The sequence below is a fragment of the Lagopus muta genome, chromosome 17, assembly GCF_023343835.1.
Source record: "Lagopus muta isolate bLagMut1 chromosome 17, bLagMut1 primary, whole genome shotgun sequence".
Taxonomy (NCBI): Eukaryota; Metazoa; Chordata; class Aves; order Galliformes; family Phasianidae; genus Lagopus; species Lagopus muta.
Genome location: NC_064449.1, coordinates 11,265,357 through 11,282,867, shown reverse-complemented (window position 1 = coordinate 11,282,867; position 17,511 = coordinate 11,265,357). Strand labels below are relative to the sequence as shown.

The following is a 17,511-nucleotide window of genomic DNA, read 5'->3' as shown; positions in this document are numbered from 1 at the left end:
TTCAGCAACCAGGACAACCTGTTCTGACAGTCCATCACTTCCACCACTCTGTTTCTCTGACAAGCCCAAGAGCGCATGCAGTGCCCCTGTATCCAAGGCACTGTCTGGATTAGATATTTTATCATTACTCTGTTATTTCCAGTAACTTTTAGTTTTGCATTGAGCAGCAGATGAAGATGAAGATAAAGACGATGACTTCCGAGCTCCACTCTACAAGAATGTGGAGATTAAAGGAATCCAAGTACGGATGAAATGGTGTGCCACCTGCCACTTCTACCGTCCTCCACGCTGCTCTCACTGCAGCGTCTGTGACAACTGTGTTGAGGTAACAGTGCTGCTGATTGGGTTGACTTTGGCCCTGTGTTTGAAGTTGCACGTACATGCTACTGGAAATGTGCAGTTGGGTCCTTCCTCCAGTATTTCAATTCTTGGAAGTTCCCAGCTCTAACCTTGGTGATGGTCTTCTACTGATCGGTACCATTTGAAGCACAGCCTCCTGTTATGATATATGTTACATATGCAATATTGTTTGATGTCAGCTTTGTTGCTGATGATAATTAGGTTAAAAGGTTTACAATCCTGGCTGTGTCTTCCTCGAGGTACGTGATTGTAAAAAAAGAGGCGAATGGGAGCATTTATGGAGAGGCAGAGTTCAGGAGAGCGGAAGGTTCAGGGTGAACTATTCTCACTTGTGTGTTTGTCCACCAGTGTGGGCACCAGTTTGTTTGAAATGAAGTGATGAACCATAAGATCACTGGGGATGTGTGGAAATCAAAGTCAGAATTCTATGTGCAGTTCTACACTCAGTGGAAGGGCTCTATGTTTACATCAACACCTCAGCTTGGAGCATGAACTCAGTCATGCTTCTAATGTTGTCCCTCTGAATTATAGGGCTTTCATGTTTCTTAATAACCCTGAGGTCTTGGTAATGCACACAGGATATTTAAAAATAACCCCTAAATAGTAAAGAGTGCTTCTGGGCTATAGACATCTCCTAAAATTCTAAGTACAGAGTACTGTATCCACAGTACTTGTGTTGCCTGGGGGCAGTTTCTATAGCTAAGCTAAAAATTCCATTTGTTAAGGATCATTTCTGATGCAAGGTCTTTTTTCTTTTTTCTTTTTTTTTCCAAATAGAAATGTGATTCTTTTAATGTGTCTACAATATATTCAGCTGTGCCATTAAAATGAAACGGGCTGCTAATCAGACAGCAAAAACTACTGGTATCAGCTAGAATGCTATGTACACCATCTTTGTCCTAATCCTCGTTGCCAAAAGCAAGGGAACAGTCCCAAGGAAAGCAGTACAGTTGCTTGTGTGAGAAAGGCTGACAGGGTTTATCTTGTGTCCGTGATTTTCTCCTTCAGGAGAAAATCCTTAAGGAGGATGCTGGATCTGAGAAGATGGAGAGAAAGGAGCTACTGAAGTCCCTGGGTGGAGGAGAATAGCCACAGCTATTTGTTCCTCGTCACACAATTGCGTTAGACTGCTGTGTATTGTTAAACAGAGGTGGATTTTTTGGAGAAAACCTGGCTTATATCTTCCTGGTTTTAAAACAAATGTTTTTACTATTTCTAGATTCTAAGGACTGTTTAGATGATAAAGTTCTCAATTATCCCATAGAATTTCTTTCTTCTCCTCTCCCCAGTGGCTTAGCATGAAAATCCATTTTCAAGAAATGATGTTTTCTCAGAAAAAGATTGCCCAAAACCCAGTGGTACAAACAGTTGTGATTTCGTGCTGCCATAGGGCCTCCAGGGAAGGCAGTTCTGCTGCAGAAATGAAAATGAGAGAGAATCCAAAAGTAACCCAAATAAACCAGCGGAACGCAAGGTGACTGCCTACTTCTCAGGAGGATTTATTGATAGTCAGACTGGTTCAGTGTTCTTATTCTTCTGGTGGGCAAGAATGAGTGAAACTCTGCTTGTTTAATTAAATTATGATTGCCGTGAAGAAATGTAGGCAGAAAGCATTAATAACTTCTGAATCAATAAATAGTGATCTTAAACAGCATACTTTATTGATTCTTGTGATGTTTATTTCTGTTCACCTGTCTATCCTACAAGAGCTTGAAGACAGTGATAAGAGTGACTGCTGGCTTTTCAATGTGGAACACATGCAGGGTTGGAATTCACCTCTTTCCTCATTCAGTCTAGAATGTGCTATGAAAGTTCTTAGCCTGAATATAAAACTTTTGAGCCAGTTTGATAAAAATAACCTAACAACAAAAAATGGCAACCCTTGCAGAAATAAAATCAGTTGAAACCCTGCTGTGACCAGATGGACTGAAAAATAAATCCATGACAAAAGTAGTCGGATTTCTTTTCTTTACTGAAATGTTCACAGTGGGTATTTGTATAGTTTCATAATCTGTAGATATTTTAGGAGTGTACAACCAGATTCACATCATTGAAATGCTGGGTCAGCATTTCAAGCATAGCCTGGAATGATCCTTATTAAATCACCTCTGGCATTTGCTGATGTGCTTTGCGAAAACCGATCGATTTCTTTTATTTAGTAAAGTTTTGGTAAATATATTGGGCAAAACTTACAATATGAAAATCTATAGGAACCTGCTTTGTAGAAAAGTATTTTTCTTGAGCTTGCTAATTAAAAAGTTTAGCTACAGATAAATACAGAAATGTCGGGGAGAGAATTCTGCAGCCAGTATTGCATCTTCAGAATACTATAGGGTATGATAGCTTCATTGTAATTGACTCCTCATGTGATGGATGATTAAAAAGAAATCAGTGCATTTGTTGCCAGATGAATAGCCTGTTTTATGTTGCAATGTGTTCTCTTAACTCTATGAACTCTCAAGTGCCTCTCCATTCATATATAAAGAAGCCATTCTGTGCTGAGAAGAGCCTTATAAAGAGGCTGTACCTGGTTTGTAAAGCTTCAGAACTAGCTTGATGTGATTTTACATGACGACAGTTCAGATTTACCTCTAAGAAAAGCTATCTCCTTTCACTGTTTGGATGTTGTTCCCTGTCTCTCCCTTTCTTTGCAAGGATTTTGACCATCACTGCCCATGGGTCAACAATTGCATAGGACGGAGGAACTATCGCTATTTTTTTCTCTTCTTGCTGTCCTTAAGTACGCACATGGTTGGAGTATTCACCTTTGGCCTGATTTTCATACTGAACCACATGGAAAAGCTGGGAGCAGCTCATACCACCATTACGTATCCTTCTTCTTGGTCTTCAGAGACACAAGGTGGCCTAGAGGAAAATATGAAGGAGTGGATATGAAGGTTTGTCTTCTTGGAACTGGTGCAGGTTTTACTCCTCTCCTGATTCCTGTTGCTCCTCCCCTGTAAATGCTTAGGACAGTTCTTTCTCTTTACTCATCTGACGTGTGGTTACCCCCATGCTGTGCCCGATCTTTTGTCTATCTCAGTCATTGCTAAGGCACACAGCAGAAAGATACAGCGCCTCCTGAATTTTACTTCCAATTGCGTGTGACTCTACACTGTTGAGTACTCTTTACTGTAATTAAACATATGATACAGTATTGTTTGCCCTGGAGGTATGTCATCTTCACAGCAGTGTAACACTCTAACCCCTGGCTCTGAGGATTGCTACTCCCTTTGGTAGGTTAGTGCAGAGCAGTCTTTATAAGATGATTGAAGCCAGGATCAGTGAGTTCACTTTATTTTTGAACAATCTCATTGATAAGGACTGTTGCTAGGAATAGATGGACTTAAGGTGAAATTTGATTAATCTAATCGAAGATGACAAACATGCTCCCGATTTCACAGATTGTTTCTCCTTTTCCTTTTCTTGTTCTTCATAGTTTCATTTTCCCTTCACTCACTCCAGTTTCTTTAACTCCTGGGTACAGAATGGCTGTCATGTGTGTGGCTGGGTTATTCTTTATTCCAGTCATTGGTCTCACTGGTTTCCATATTGTTTTAGTGGCACGAGGACGCACGACCAACGAGCAGGTAAGCAGCAGTTTTTTCTCTGTTTGTAGCTAAGATGTTGATTTGGAAAGAAAAGCCAGCAAGTCAGCTTGGACAAATAAAAAAAAACCCAACACTCTTCTTGAGGGTTTTGTGAGGATCTCGGAAGCTTGCCTCATTTTTCATTTTCACTTTTTTTCTTGAATGCACTGCAAGCTCAGATGTTCCCCTTATCCTAACCACAAAGCCTTATTTAACATTTGAAATCTACTCACGTCCTTGAAATAGGTTTTATGTGGTGTGTACTGTCAACTCCAGAAGTTCAGACTTTATGAGTCAGACTGAACAAATCATGAGACTGAACAAAAGAAAGGAAAAGATTAAATCAAGTCTTTGCCCTATCTCCTGATATTTTGAACTCCCCCAGCCAGCCCACATGCTCTTAATAAGGCCTGAGCTGGCTCTTTGTCTCTCTCTCTTTGTCTCCCTTGTTCTCGTGTATGTGCATGCACACACACACACACACACAGGCTATTGGATCTAACTTGTTTTGCTTCTCCAAACCAAGTGCTGACAGCATCTTGTGCCAAAAAAACTGTAAACTTTAGTTCCCTTGCAGTTACTCACATGTATCATGTTCAGACCCTGTCTGGGGTCTGCATATATACATGTGCATACATTGATAGCATGCAACAGGTGATAGAGATCTTGTCATGGGACCCATAGCATGCCTCTGTTTGTAAGGGGTACTCAGCTGGGGCATGCAGTGTGCCAGTGAGCTGTCTGAGGTCTTTGTACACTGGGATGAGATTGTTTGCTATCCTACAAGAGACAATAAAACCATGCATAAAATCCATGAATAGTGTGAGAAGTTAACATAGGCAAAGAATCTGAAGTCATCCTGAATTGCTGCCTAACACAGACTTTGAACAAAGCAGGCTTACTGTAGCTGAAAATCCTTAAATGCTTTGCTGTGTCTATCTTAGTCTTGCTTGGAGTCAGCTGGTCTTAATTTTAAAATTGATTTTGGCCAAGTATTAAGTTTGATAGTGCTAACAATAGTAACATGAAATCCAAAGCATTTTAGTCTCTTATCCCATGTCATGTTCTATCTGAGGCTTGTTTCTCTGCAGGGGTTAAAATTGTCCACAAAAATTTGAGGGTGAGGAAGAAGGAAAAAAAAAATTAAAAATTAGAAAACAAAGAAAGAACTTATTCTGTGTTTAGTTACATTTGGACAGGTTGAGAATTTTGCATTTAATTTGATTGAAATAACTATTGGAAAAGGCACTCTAGGTTGGTTTGGTTTCTTGAGCTACCAAAGCACTGAAACACTTCATTTCTGTGCAGTCCTATGTACTGCAGAGCTGTAACCAGAGCATGGATGTTCCCAGCCTTCAGGTACCTCTCTAAGTAATTAGGACCACAGGCTAGCCGTGATAGATAAGAGATCTGCTTCTGGCTTTGCCACTGTTTTAAAACATTCCCTTTTCTCCTGTAGTCTCAGTATTGATTTTCTTTTCTGACACTATTAGTTATCTGCAGGCAAGGCTCCAGTTACAGTATGCTCAGCACACATCCCCTTTTCCCATGACATTTTTGTAGGCCAGCAGTGCAGACTGCTGTGTTTTACTGTGCATTCTTGCTGTCCATTCATTCCAGAGCTCGTAGGTTTTGAGCATTCATAGAAAACAGATTGTGATTTCGGAGTGCCTGGTGGCTGAACACAGTTCTTGTGAATACCTCTGGAAGTATTTTATGGAACCAAAATAACCAACATCTGCTCATAGCCTGGTATTTTTAGTTTCTGGATAGAGTAAATAAATACCTCTCCTTCTGAGGCTGCTTTCTATCTGTATCTCAAACTGTGTTGGCCGTTCTGAAAGTAATGCCTCCTATTTATTTCCATGGAAACTGCAACAAATACAAAGATCACAGTGACATCACTTGCTCTACCAAATTCTCAGCCACAAAAACACTCTTTTTCAGTACAGTCATGAAGATTAGCTGTGTGCTTAGCCTGCAGTGATCAAGAGTCATGGGCCAACATCATAAAATAGGAGGCATTACTTCCAGAGCAGCCCTTCTACTTTGGAAACCAAATTGCTATAATTACTAATGTGATTTGTGAGGTAGAGAAATTTTATTTTCATGTTGTGTCTGAGAAGCTGAACAGAGATATGAAGTGCTTTGGCAGCATCTGGCAGCTAGTTAGCTTAAGCCCAAGAATGAATGCAGATGTGCCAGATGTGCAGGTCCATGCTTTAGTCATCAGGTTACTCTTCCAACATTCAGAACTTCCAGCCTTTAAAGAGTTTTATGTAATATCAAATAGGCCAGCATAATATATTGCAAAATCATTTAATCATTGTTATTTTATGTGCAAGTAATTAAAGTATTTCTGGTACTCTTTAAACTCGGTGTTAGATCAGAACTGTGAGTTGATTAAAATGCATTACTTGCAAAAAGCAACGTAATGCTTTTATTGGCAACCACTATTAATCTCTCTGGCTTTATTGGTATTTATCCCCATATGGTTACTTTCAAGTATCTGCCTGCTAAGTACAAACCCTTTATAACGTTTCTGAAGCTTTGACTACATCCTGCCAGACTAATAAGACTTGACTTTTATTAAAGTAGCTAATTTCCAAGTAAGCACGGTAATCACTGGGGAGTTCCTGGCACCCTCCCCCATGAGACAGTGGTTCATGCTGCCAGGAGGAAGAAGATGATTTGGAAGAAACTCTGATCTCATCCGGCATTAAGAACTGTCATTCCTTTTTGTTTGGAGGGGTCTTAACAGGGTAGAGAAGTGGAGGGAAGGAAAGAGACCAATACAGGATGTTTGGCTGACAGCAGGCACAACTCATGCAGGAACAGCATGGAGAGGTGAACGTGGCAGGTTTAAAATGCACTCATATTGAGCTCATGGTGCTTGTGGGAAAGACCCTTGACTGATGTGTGTGGAAGCTGGTGGAGGGGTGTGTTAGAGCAGGGGGGAAATGTGCAGCATTCAAAGAACAGCGGTCTCCTGTTTGGGCAAGACATTATTGTTAGCACAAGGCACACTTGTCCTGGCCTTTCTAAGGGTTGGGCAATGATTTACGAAACCAGAATTTGAGCACTGACCTGAATATGTTTCCAGGTTACAGGTAAATTTCGAGGGGGAGTGAATCCTTTTACCCGAGGATGCTGTGGAAATGTGGAACACGTGCTCTGCAGTCCTTTGGCTCCCAGGTAAGAAGAAGGGAGTAAGGGAGGTGAAGTTGCTGGGAAAGAGGTAGCTGTGGTAGCAGCTTCGCTGTTGCATAGCTGTAACCTGCCCAAGCAATTGCTTTCTTCATGTAATTCGTAATCCTCATGCCAGAAATAGGTATCTGGAATGACTGAGTCAGCTTAAATCAAGAGCTGATAGCCTTGTCTCACCAACTTGTTCATCCAGTGACTTTCAGTATCAACTTTCATATGTTACCACACTTCCAGCATGACTTTTTGTACTGCACAGTCAATGTCCAAGTATTGGTGAGGGATTCTAGCCTACTGGACGCAAAGAAGTTCTCTAAAATCAACATTTCCTCTTGAGACTTGAATCTGATTTAGGGCATCTGGTTTTCAATCCCACTGTCACTTTAATTATCACAGAACAGATTTTCAACCGGGTCTACATTGTAGAACCAAGGATTTTGTTTATGGCTTTCTATTTTTGCAGAAATTGATTTATCCCTTCACATTCTGAAATGGGGATTTTAATGCAGTAGATCAGATGGAGTATAAATATCCTAGATTCTGAGCTGTCTAGTCTGTGTACACACTAATAATATCACAACCAGAAGATTTATTTGGGCCTTTTTCATGATGCTGAGCAATCCCAGACCTCAGTACTGTTATCTATTTTTTTCTTTTTTTAATTTGCTGTAGAACAAATAACTTCTACAAGTCTGTTACTTTTATTAAAATGGAGACACTGGAATAGCCAAAACTTAAAAATCAGGTCAAGATATTTTAAGCTGGACTTTAGAAGCTGGGAGATATTCTGGTTAAGAGAGGTGTGTGAGCAACATCACCACTGCTATTCTCACTTTTAGCAAGCCATGTTTTGTGTTTTGCGAAGACCTGTTCAAATTGTCCTGTATACTGAAAGACACTGAGCCATTCAGTGCTAGAATGTCCTTTTTACTGGATGAAACAGAGAAAGCTTGTGCACTGTGCTGCTTATGTGTTGTACAGCCATTGCCAAATTGCACTTACAGAGTCACAGTCTACTGGAAAGTAATTAAGTATCTAAAATCATCCATTTCCCTTTAGATTTGTTGCTTGCTACAGGCCTGTTTCTTTTACTTCCATTCATGTTAACACTCTAAACACACTACAGAAGCAAGTCACCATGTGATATGCTATAATTGACAGCACATCTTCTCCACATTAATTCCCCACTCGCTGGGTCTTATTCCCCCAGTCTCCTCCACCTTCCACTGCAGGGAAGCTGTTTCATGATAACTAGGTAAGATCTAGTAACTTGCTTCCTTTGGTGGTAGGCCTCTCCTTCTCTCTTCTCATGATTTGTGCTCTTGTGTATCAGTGCTTCCAAAATTACTTTTTTTTTTTTTTTTTTTTTAATACATCCTCTCCTTTTGCTCACTAAAAACCTCAATGATCTTTTTATTGCTTTTTAATTATTACTTGGGCTGACTTCCACTGAAATAAATGGAGCTTACTTATGTAGATTCTATCACATCCTTTAATCATGCCTCAAGTAGGAAGATTGTCTTGTCTCTATGTCTAATTTTTAGGCTATAGTTTATTTTAATGATAACTATTGAACAATTAACCAGGTACATAGTTGAGCCCAAGAAGAAGCTGGCTGTGAGCGTGAAGCCTCCTTTCCTCAGACCTGATTTATCTGAACGACAGATCACAGTGAAGATCAGCGACAATGGGATCCAAGCCAACCTCAACCGGAGCAAGGTGAGATGTCTTTAGGCACTTCTGAGGAGCACATCCTGGGCTTTATGGAACCAAAGCCTGGAAATAGCTTTGTCGTAGAAAATCTCCTTGAGAGGACACGTCTCTCAGATGTGTCTCACCAGTGGTGATTGAGTCCTTGTCTCGTACTTCATCTTCTAAAAGTAACCCAGGTTCAGTACCAGCAGTTCTTAATCTATTATCAGACCTCCCGGCATCTTTTGAAAGAGGTTGTTCTTTGCAGTAGTTCATTATATTTTGTCCCAAGAATTTCCACCTCTCTGTTCAAATTAATTTTAACTCATACTGTGAGAACCCTTGAACCACCAGATTGGCTGCTGTACTTTGAGGAAAGTTAAGAGCTTCCAGATGACGGGAAGGTTTCTGGTCCAGTGAAAGGACCACAGAAGTTGTGTTTCAGAACTTGTTGAGTTCTGAATTTGAATTCTTCACTCTTCTCTTTCCTTTTTTTCTTTTTTTCTTCTTGTGGGGCTTTTTCTGTGTTTTTGCTGTGGGCAGTAATTGATTCGTTGGTCATTTGCAGTCCAAAATCAGCCTGGAAGGTCTGGAGGAGAAAGGTATGGATGTGCAACCACCGCTCCCACCCAAAGGAGATCAAAGCAAATACTCTGAGTTAAAAGGGCAGCTGGGGACCAGTGAAGGTATAGTTGCATGATCAGTGTTTTGTTTTTAATAATATGAAAATATTTTACCCTCTTTAAAATATTCTACTATTCTTTCAGAACACTGAGGGGATCTGGGTGAAGGGTTTTGTTTTTACAAGAGCTGTGAGTTAGAGGAATAAACAGCAGAAAGGGGAAAGAAAACTTGAAGTATTTCATTCTAAGTCTAAGCTGGGTATTTCAGTTTTGCAGTTTTTAAACTCTTTTAAACCCCCTCTTAAGTTTTTATCAGTTTAACAATGAAAAATGTCATTTTGAAGTAGGGAATGAAAAATATTAGCATAAAATGCTTAGTCATAAGAAACGAATATTTCATTTTTGAAAAGATTAAAGCTTTGAGACTGTTTAAGAAATCTCCCTTCTTCAGACAAAACTATTTGCTGAATTGATCCCAAATAACCAGTAATTTGAAATACAGCAAAAATGCTACTCACCAAAATATGTCACACCACTTTGTATAGCATGCCTTTTCTTCTTCTCTTTAGATTATTGCTCTGGACATGGGCACTGTTATTTCCACATGGGGCCCTGTTGATTTTGGTGGAATTCATCACAAAAATAGCAGAAGTTCCATTCTGTGTGGAATGGAGCTCAGTTTGCAGAGAAGCAAAGATAGCAAGAGCTTAGGAATGCTGTCCACACGTTCCAATATAATGTCTGTGTTTTTTTTCTTATCCAGAAAGTGGCCTTTCACCCAAGCTGATCAGCCCTCCCACACCTGCCATGTACAAGTACCGGCCAGCTTTCAGCAACAATCCCAAAGTCCACTACCATGCTGCTGCTGAGCAGGTGAGTGAGCTGCAGTAGCCTGTCACAGTCTGTTCCCAATTAATTCTGGATAACTTGAGGCTGAGGAAAAATTCATTACAGGGGTCTTGTGAATGTCACAGTGTGAAAACAAACAACAACATTTGGCATCATTGTGCAACAGTGTAGATTTTCACAGTGCTTCTTATGAAATCATGTCCACTTTTGCAGCATTGCTTTGTTGAGCTTGTTGCATCTGTCCTGCTGTTTTCAATGCAGATAAATAAATACTGGCCTGTGCTTCCTTCTCTGAGGTAAATTATTTTGTTGTCTAAATGGTGGGAGGGAGCCTCTCTACTCTGATTAATTTTAGATGCTTGATTTTGAAGACCTGTGACCTGATCTTCAGAATTGTTGAATATTTATATCTTGAGTAAAGTGAATAAGAGTGTGCTGGTCCCCAGTGTGCTGAAATGAAGCCCAAAGGATGTCTGACTCAGCACTCAGAACCAGACATCACTCAACTCAAGAGCTATTTGTGGAAAGATTGAAGCAGAGTGCTTTTCCAAGGGCATTATTACCAGATTACAATCTCATTTACCTTAACAGAGTTTCAGTTTAGAAGTTATCTCATTGTGCTCATGCATTGATGTACTAATTAGTCCATATTACTTAGCAGTTACTGTGACTGACTCCTTGATTCTGAGGGGCTGTCCACGTGCTGAGGAGTCAGATTCCTCATAATGAACCTTATGAACTTTTGTCGTAGGCTGTGAGTCTGAGAGAAGATGTCCAACTTTTTTTCTTCCTGTGCAGTCCCACGGAGAGTAGATCTGCACATGTCTATTATAGGCCTTTGTTTCTCATATTCACCTCTGTTTTAGATCACCCTGCAGGAGGGACACAGCCAGGGGGCTCTGATAGAAGAGGATGGCAGGAGCCTTGATTACCAGTCTGAACCCAGCCTGGACATCCCCAGCTACCGCAAGAGCTCCCTTCACAAGACCTATCAGTCTTCCCCACTCCAGATAGATTCCTTTGCTATCAATTCACGATCTCTGAGCCTGAAATCTGCTGGCAGGAGAGGGACAGACAAAGTGCCCCTTCATCCAATGAAGTCTGAAGGGGCGGCTTCCACTCCTTACAAAAGCATCTTTTCTCCCAATTCCCTGTCGAACAGAAATGGGAGTCTTTCATATGACAGTTTGCTAAACCCCATGTCACCCTCGGGGAGGAAGTGTGTTGCCCATTCTGCAGTCAGCTCTGTCGGGTACCACTCACCATATTTATCAGCCAAAATGTGCCATCTACGGGGGAGCGAGCTGCAACGCCAACCACCTCAGAGCTTCAGCCCAGTGCTGGGGGGCCCAGCTCCACATCAGCGAGACCCCTCTCCAGTCCGCTATGACAACCTCTCCAAAACCATTATGGCATCCATTCAGGAAAGGAAAGAGATGGAAGAGAGAGAGAAGCTCCTCCACTCGCACCCTGATTCCGTGTTTGCAGACTCAGGTGTCTATGACACCCCTAGCTCTTACAGCCTTCAGCAAGTCAGCACACTCTCTGAAGACCCACGCAGCATGGCGATGAGATACGGATCTAGAGACAATCTGATGGCTGCTGCCAGTTTTAGCACAAGGAACCCTATACTGCAGTCCTCAGTGTCTTCGCTCTCAAGTGCAATGACAAGAGCTCCAAGGACTTCCACAACCTCTCTGCAAGCTGATTTAGCCAATAACAATGTCCAGACGCACCAAGCACTACAAGGCAGGGTGAGCAATGGCTCCTACAAATCACCAGGCCACCAGGTCCCATCGTCCCCCACAGGAATGCCTAGGTCACCCTCTTATGGAGGCCCAAAGTCTGTCTCCTTTGTAAACACTGTGGAAATTACAGAGGTGCAATCAGTGGGAGCACAAAGGTATGTACTGCTTATGGTGCTGCTTAGAAATGAGAGGCTGTTTGTGAGACGCCTCCCTGGAGGCACGGCCCTGGTTATGTGTTCATTGTAGGCCAACAAAGGTGGCATATTTTTGGGTGCTCTTCTGTTCTGTGACAGCGCAGAGCAGAAATGACAAAATATTTGCATGTTTGCTATAACGTGAACTGCAGGTGGTCAATGAAGCTGTGAAATTCATTGTGATTTAATATCTAAGGCGGACTTGATAATTATTTGCAAGAAGCAGGACAAATTATCCCTCCTGTTACACATGAAAGGGTGAAGCTGTTGTAGTGCATGGCCTAAAGAGAGGCTGGACCCCACCTTTGTCTGGGCACAGAGGCACTAACAGGATCACGGCACGTACAGATCCTGGAAGCTGTGCTTGGCATAGAGAGCTGTGTGTTCAGCTGTGCTGCATGTCCTGTAGTACAGAGGCAGTGATGAAAGCAGAGGCCATCTCTTCGTGTTCTTCCTTATCGTTAGAAGTGGCATCTTAGCAATATCTTCAGCTGCAGCTTCTGCATGCACTTACCTTTCTCTTCCTTCTGGAGACTTGACTTTGCAATGGAAAGTCTGAAAAGAGCCACATGACCCCGCTGAGGCTGCAGTGTGGGGCCTGGAAGTCTAATTGGAAATATTTAGGCTTTCTTTGCACCTGGCAGTTACTGCACTATGCTGTCTTCTGGTTAATGTCCCAGGTTTCTCATTGTTGGGACTTCCAGAACATACATGAAGTCTTTTATCCCATCACTTGGTGAGTCCTGGGGATGAGACATGCTATGTTTTGATGCAGACCTTTAAAAGGTCTTCTGAGAAAAGCCTGTTGTTGCTTCGCCCTGGCAGTAGGTCATAAGAAAGGAAATCATTTCAAAGAATTGATCAGGACCATGGTTTTTAATTACGGGCATCATAGTGTGCTTCCTGACTTGATTCAGTTTGTGTCTTCTATGATTAAGAAGTTCTACGCTCCAGTTTTTGTATGTCTTTCAGAGATGAGCAAGATAATTTTGTTTAACTTTGAATATTTATCTAGAAAGTGTTTTTTCAGAGCATTGTGTTTCTAATTGTAAGTAAGCACGGTTTGGGTTAAAGTCAGCAGTGGAAAGATTTAAACTTTCCTGCAGATACTTTGCAATTAGTTTGGTTCAACAAAGCATCTAAGTGAGTGATTAAATGAGCATTTTAACAAATATTACTGCAGTCTGATCCACTCATCTAACGGCCAAGTGAATTCTCTCATTTCAGTGGCTTCTCATCTTGTGCATTGGCTTCAACCAACTTTCATGTTCAAATATTTTGCATCAGTGGGACTCAGTCTAACAGCAGTTGTTGTTCATCCTGAATAAAGCCATTCGTTATCACACTTTGCTCACTAACATTATGTCCTGGTATTTCTTTTGGTGCAGGGATGATATACAGATGAAGACACCGCACAGTAAAATAAATGGACAGCCAAAAGGAATATCTAGGCTAGGCTCAACGTCAAGTTCCCAAGGAACACCCGTCAGCCCTGCTAGACACTCAAATGTTAAGAAGGTGTCTGGAGTTGGTGGAACAACCTATGAAATTTCAGTGTAAAATAAAATTAAATGAAAACAAAGAGCCATCCACTCAGCCAGCCATGAAGCTAGGAGCACTGTGAAGACTCAATTAACAACAAAGAAGGAGCAGCAGCAGCTGGCCACTCTCCTTTTATTGTTTTGGATTCATTCTGTTTTCATCTCTATCTTTTGGCCAAATAAACAGCTGCAGCCTTATTCTTGACGGAATAAAATTGTACAGTCCATCAGATTCGTCTTAACCGACAGACAGGAGCTGGCTGCCACCTACCACCCCAACCACAGAGCGGATTTTGTTATGCAAGAGAGTGCTAAAGCCATTGTGCGTCTGTCTGTCCAACATCGCGTACCAGTAGTGCAGTGAAAAAATGGTCAGTCCAGGATCGTTCTGTTTTCCTGTGCCCCTTCCCAGTTCTTCTGGCCAGCCGTGGGTCCAGCAGGAGTCAGAGGTCCAGCTGCTGCTTTTCTGCTGGCGAGGAAAGGGTGCTCCCTGTGCCGGGCAGTCTGCAGGTGTGAGAGCTGCCCTGCGTCTCCCAGGCATTGCAGGTCAGGTTCTGCTAGGCAGGAGCGTGGCAGGGCACCCTGCACTACAAACGCTGTGTCATCTTCCAAAGGCTCCCTGCTCCTCAGTCCCAGCTGGGTGCAGGAGAAAAGGCAACAGCAGCTTCTCCAGTCTGCTGTTCGCCTTCCCACGTATGAAAAAAAACGTGTGTGCACCCATGTGTCTGTCTGATGGGAAAGGACTGCACCACCAGTGAGGATCTTCCACTCTCACCTCTCATCCCTGTTTTTTAAAGGCTTCTCTGACTCAGAAATAAAATCCATGTGGACACGAAAGGAAGTGTTCAGATGGGAACAAGTTCTTAACAGTCATCAGCTGCTTTCCCTGCACCCTCCCTCTTGCCTGTTGGATCCAGGCAGTAAGGTGCTTACTGCCGTGCCTGGTGCCCTGTGCAGTCCTGCAGCAGGGTTAGCATGAGCTGTTGAATTTACAGTGTGTGTAACTGAGCCAAGCGTAAGTCTATAGGATATAAATTTGGTGTCTGCCTGGTGACTAGCACATTCCCTCTGGTCTTCAGTACTGTAAGACAAAGGATTTTTCTGTTTGGTTTTTGAATTTTCTTTCCCTTAGGGAACAACTTTTTAAAATAATATCAATCAAAATATTTAACATTCTGAGGTTTCCTTTCCCTGTCTCCAGAAAACTACATTTGCTTTGTTGGATTCAAAGACAACTTTGCTGTTTAAAAACAAACAGAAAACGCAAGAAAGGGTTACGCCATTTTTTGTCTCAGAAATCAGAACTCTGGTAACTCTAATTTTGGGACAAATATTTATTTCCTTTTTTTTTTTCTTTCCGTTCCTGATCTCCTTCTCATTTGTACGGAGGTCCAGACCAATGCTGAGCAGCCATAGTGTGCGTTCTGTTAAAAATATCCTGAGTGACTGTTGCCAAAGTCAGTAAAAATCATTATTTATCACTGAGCCAGTCAGCATATGAAACCTCGACTTTTCACCTCATTCTCCTGGTAAATAGTTTTGACTAGAGAGCTAAATTCCTTGTTTTTCAAGATATTGGTTTCAAGGGGGTTAAATCATTTCCAATCCTCGACTATAATGGAGAACTTTCCAGCTAATTGGTAGCAATTCAGGATGTGTCGATAACATTTTACTTGTGTTCATCTATGTCGAGATTAATTATTCCAGAAGGCAAATATTGACCTCAGTTTTGCCTGGTTAAAATTGATCTTTTGATGTGATAAATGTTGACATCTACTGCAATACAGAGTTACTACATGTTCCTTTTGTATCGCATGATTTTGGAGAGGAAAACATAATTATGTGTAAAGCTCTATATTGTCTGAAGGGAGAAATCGAGAAAGCAGAGCAGCTGAAATAGGCCAAAGTTATGAGAGAGTGAACTAGGAATCGGTGTGCATTTTATGGTCTCAGTGATATTCTAAATGCCTGCTGTAAGGGCATTGCAGAGCAGAGAAGCAGTCGTCCTTCTGTGCAGTTTGCTGGCATGTGGAATATCGCCACTAGTTGGAGGCACCGCGGTGCCAGACGAGTGCTGGCAGACTGGATCAGATACAGAGGGCTGGAAGACTGCACAAGCTGGCTGATAGGAAGATTCAAGGGGCTAAAAGTGTGTCACTGGCCAAGCAGTGAATAGGAAATTGAGTATGATAATTTTACGGATGTGTTAATTAAAATAGGTAAAACCAAAGGCAAACCAGAGTTGTTCCCAGTAGCCAGTGGCCAGTCTACATTTAGAAGGAGGAGTCAAGACGATAGGGAAAGAGAAAGGGAGTAGTCTTCCAAGGCAGAATACTGGAGACTACAGACTGAAGACAGCCAGACCTTATTCAGACACATGATGAGAGAAGGTTCTGTTCAAGGTGGAGCTGCAGGGCCGAGGGGCTACGCTTTGCCATCTTTAACTGTTACTGACCTGCAATTCTACCCTGATGTTAGCTCCTCTGGAAGGTGCAGGACTTCCTCAAGGGCTGGAATTCACTCTGGTGCACAGAATAACATGAGACTTACCTGTTTGTTAAATGTTATGTCTGCCACACGTAAGGGATGGTGACACAGAATTTGGGCTCACCATCTAGATGAGGGCACATATTATCATGTATCTATGAATATGTGCATGAAATACATGCAAGCTAAGCTGAGAATCTGCACCAGTGTTGTATTTGAGATTTGCATCCCAGTGATGCTCCACTCTGATCATTTCTCCTGCATTTGTAAAAGAAAACGCTACTGAGGAACTTGAAGGGCCAAAGAGCCTCTGAAATTAACTGCAGGTCAAGAGAGAAGAATCTCTCAGTAGGACTGAACACAGTGATGTACGTATAAAGCACTAATATCCAGGGTTCTTTCTGAAGGAAAGGGCAAGATGGCTGCACTGTGTCATTACAGGCTCAGATGTAAGGATTATGTATTTTGTGAGTAGTTTTAGCCACAATTAAGACACATTGGATATAGTAACAGGTTTACAATGGTACCAAAGTCTTTTTTTCTTCTTCTTTTTTTTTTTTTTTCCTTTTGAGGTTTGCATATAATTCAGTGCTTATAGCATCATTCAGATCTTCTGGCAGAATAAGCTGAGCAGAACTGTTAACAGGAGATTGCATGCAGCAAGTCCAGCCTCCTCCCCAGCCAAGACACTGAACCTACAGCCGTTCTCTTAAATGTAAGCACCTGTGTCCATAGCTCCATTGCAGGGGACCTACTTACTGCATCTGATTTAGGAGCAGAACCTCTTCCCTTGTTAAAATATTGTTCTTCAAACAGTTCACAGGTTAGCAGCCAAATTCTTCTATCGCCCAAATCCTCAGTTTTTACAGACTCTACAGCCAAATTTTCAGGTGGTGTAAACTGGTGTGGCTCCACTGAAGCTAAGTAAGTGATGCTCATTTTCAGTAGGTGGGATCAGCTACGAAAATCCAGCACAAGTTAACACATATTATAAAGTAGCTTCTTGATTTTGTCATGTTTATTTCATGTTCAGAAGTCTTAAAGCTTTTCAGTGTGTTTTTATTTTTAGCTGTGGATTGTATTACTTTAAAAAAAAACAACAAAAAAAACAGCAATAGATTTTGTTTAGCTTATGCATCAATGTTCATTGCATATTGCATTTCATTAGCTGTTCATACACTCCCATTTAGCCTCCAGGTTTCCATTGTAGTGCAATCTGCGTT

The 17,511-nt window shown here is 41.7% G+C and overlaps 1 protein-coding gene across 5 annotated transcripts in view; it reads left to right on the top strand.

The window, feature by feature from the left end:
* ZDHHC8 (zinc finger DHHC-type palmitoyltransferase 8) overlaps positions 1 to 16,851 on the top strand; it is an 85,154-nt gene extending 68,303 nt beyond the window's left edge. For 3 of the 5 annotated variants that reach the window (XM_048963949.1, XM_048963951.1, XM_048963952.1), the window contains 10 exons: positions 168 to 325; positions 3,016 to 3,188; positions 3,848 to 3,950; positions 7,054 to 7,145; positions 8,365 to 8,409; positions 8,741 to 8,873; positions 9,415 to 9,532; positions 10,233 to 10,342; positions 11,185 to 12,221; positions 13,649 to 16,851. In XM_048963949.1, the coding sequence (XP_048819906.1) occupies positions 168 to 325; positions 3,016 to 3,188; positions 3,848 to 3,950; positions 7,054 to 7,145; positions 8,365 to 8,409; positions 8,741 to 8,873; positions 9,415 to 9,532; positions 10,233 to 10,342; positions 11,185 to 12,221; positions 13,649 to 13,820 (2,141 nt within the window). In that variant the 3' untranslated portion in view covers positions 13,821 to 16,851. Of the gene's footprint in view, positions 1 to 167; positions 326 to 1,368; positions 3,189 to 3,847; positions 3,951 to 7,053; positions 7,146 to 8,364; positions 8,410 to 8,740; positions 8,874 to 9,414; positions 9,533 to 10,232; positions 10,343 to 11,184; positions 12,222 to 13,648 lie in introns of those variants that run through there. The other 2 variants (XM_048963954.1, XM_048963950.1) reach the window with 2 other exon arrangements.
* The last annotated feature ends 660 nt before the right edge of the window (positions 16,852 to 17,511 follow it).